Source organism: Eimeria mitis, genomic scaffold, assembly GCF_000499745.2.
Source record: "Eimeria mitis Houghton genomic scaffold, Emh_scaff1796, whole genome shotgun sequence".
Lineage (NCBI taxonomy): Eukaryota > Apicomplexa > Conoidasida > Eucoccidiorida > Eimeriidae > Eimeria > Eimeria mitis.
In genome coordinates, this window is record NW_013570115.1 from 4,252 (window position 1) to 5,469 (window position 1,218).

The 1,218-nt window shown below is 58.9% G+C and overlaps 1 protein-coding gene across 1 annotated transcript in view; it reads left to right on the top strand.

The window, feature by feature from the left end:
* Positions 1–326: 326 nt before the first annotated feature.
* Positions 327–1,218, top strand: part of EMH_0043660 (uncharacterized protein) — a gene marked incomplete at both ends in the record, with an annotated part of 5,054 nt that continues 4,162 nt past the window's right edge. Inside the window, one exon of the mRNA XM_013495867.1 lies at positions 327–1,105. Coding sequence (XP_013351321.1) covers positions 327–1,105 — 779 coding nt within the window. The remainder of the gene's footprint in view (positions 1,106–1,218) is intronic.

Consider the following 1,218-nt stretch of genomic DNA (forward strand, 5'->3'; position numbering starts at 1 on the left):
GCTGCTGCACTAGGGGCCCCGGGGGCCCCCATACACTTGAGCCAACTCACTTTCTGCTTCGCTCCTTTATCTCATCTCTTTCTTCTTTTTTAGTTTTTCTCTATTATATCCTCAGAAAGAAACAGCAGCAGCAGCAGCAGCAGCGGCTAGGAAAGCAGCAGCAGCAGCGACAGCAGCAGCAGCAGCAGCAGCTTGCTGCCTCGGTCTTGTCTCCGCTGCATATAGACACCTGAAAGGGGCTGAGATGCAGCAGGAGTTCGTTCACCAAATGCAGCAGCAGCAGCAGCAGCAACAGAAGCAGCAGCAGCAGCAGCAGGCAAGCCAGGATGTCTTCCCTATCAGGGGCAGCGGCAGCTGCTGCTGCTGCAGTTGCTGCTGCTGCTGCAGCAGAAGAAGCAGCAGTAGCATCCTCATTCACTAGCAGCCCTGGAGGCCATTATCCTCGAACTATGCAGCAGCAACTGCAGCAGCAGCAACTGCAGCAGCAGCAGCTGCAGCAGCAGCAGCTGCAGCAGCAGCTGCAGCAGAACACTGAGGAGGCAGCAACAGTGACACCCCCGGGGGTCCGAAGGAGCCGTCGTCTCCAGCAGCTTGAAGCACTTAGGGAGCAGCAGCAGCAGCAGCAGCAGCAGCAGCAGCAACGGCAGCAGCGGCAGCGACAGCAGCAGCAATTTGAACAGGAGTCTCAGCTACAGGAACGGCTCAGATCCTTGCTGCAGCTGCAGCAGCAGCAGCAGCAGCAGCAGCAGCAGCAGCAGCAACAGCAGCAGCAGCTGCAGCAGTTCCCAGTCCTCACTGTTTCTGGGGAGTCTCGAAGCGCCTTTGCGCAGCACCAGCTGCAGCAGCAGCAGCTACAGCAGCAGCAGCTACAGCAGCAGCAGCAGCAGCTACAGCAGCGGCTACAGCAGCAACAGCAGCAGCAGCAGCAGCAGCAGCAAGTGCTGCTGCCGGTTGGGCCTGAGCGGCAGTGGCCTCGGCAGCAAATCTTCGATTCAGATTTTGGGGTGTCTGTACACCCGAACTTCCCTCTAACCATCTCAGCTCAGCTGCAGCAGCAGCAGCAGCAGCAACAGCAGCAGCAGCAGCAGCAGCAGCTACGGCAGCAGTTACTGCAGCAGCAGCAGCAGCAGCAGGAACAAAGCAGCCCTTACATACTCCAGCGAAGAACAGAGGGGGGCACGGGGCTCCACCCCACATACACCTCTCACTCTGCTGCTG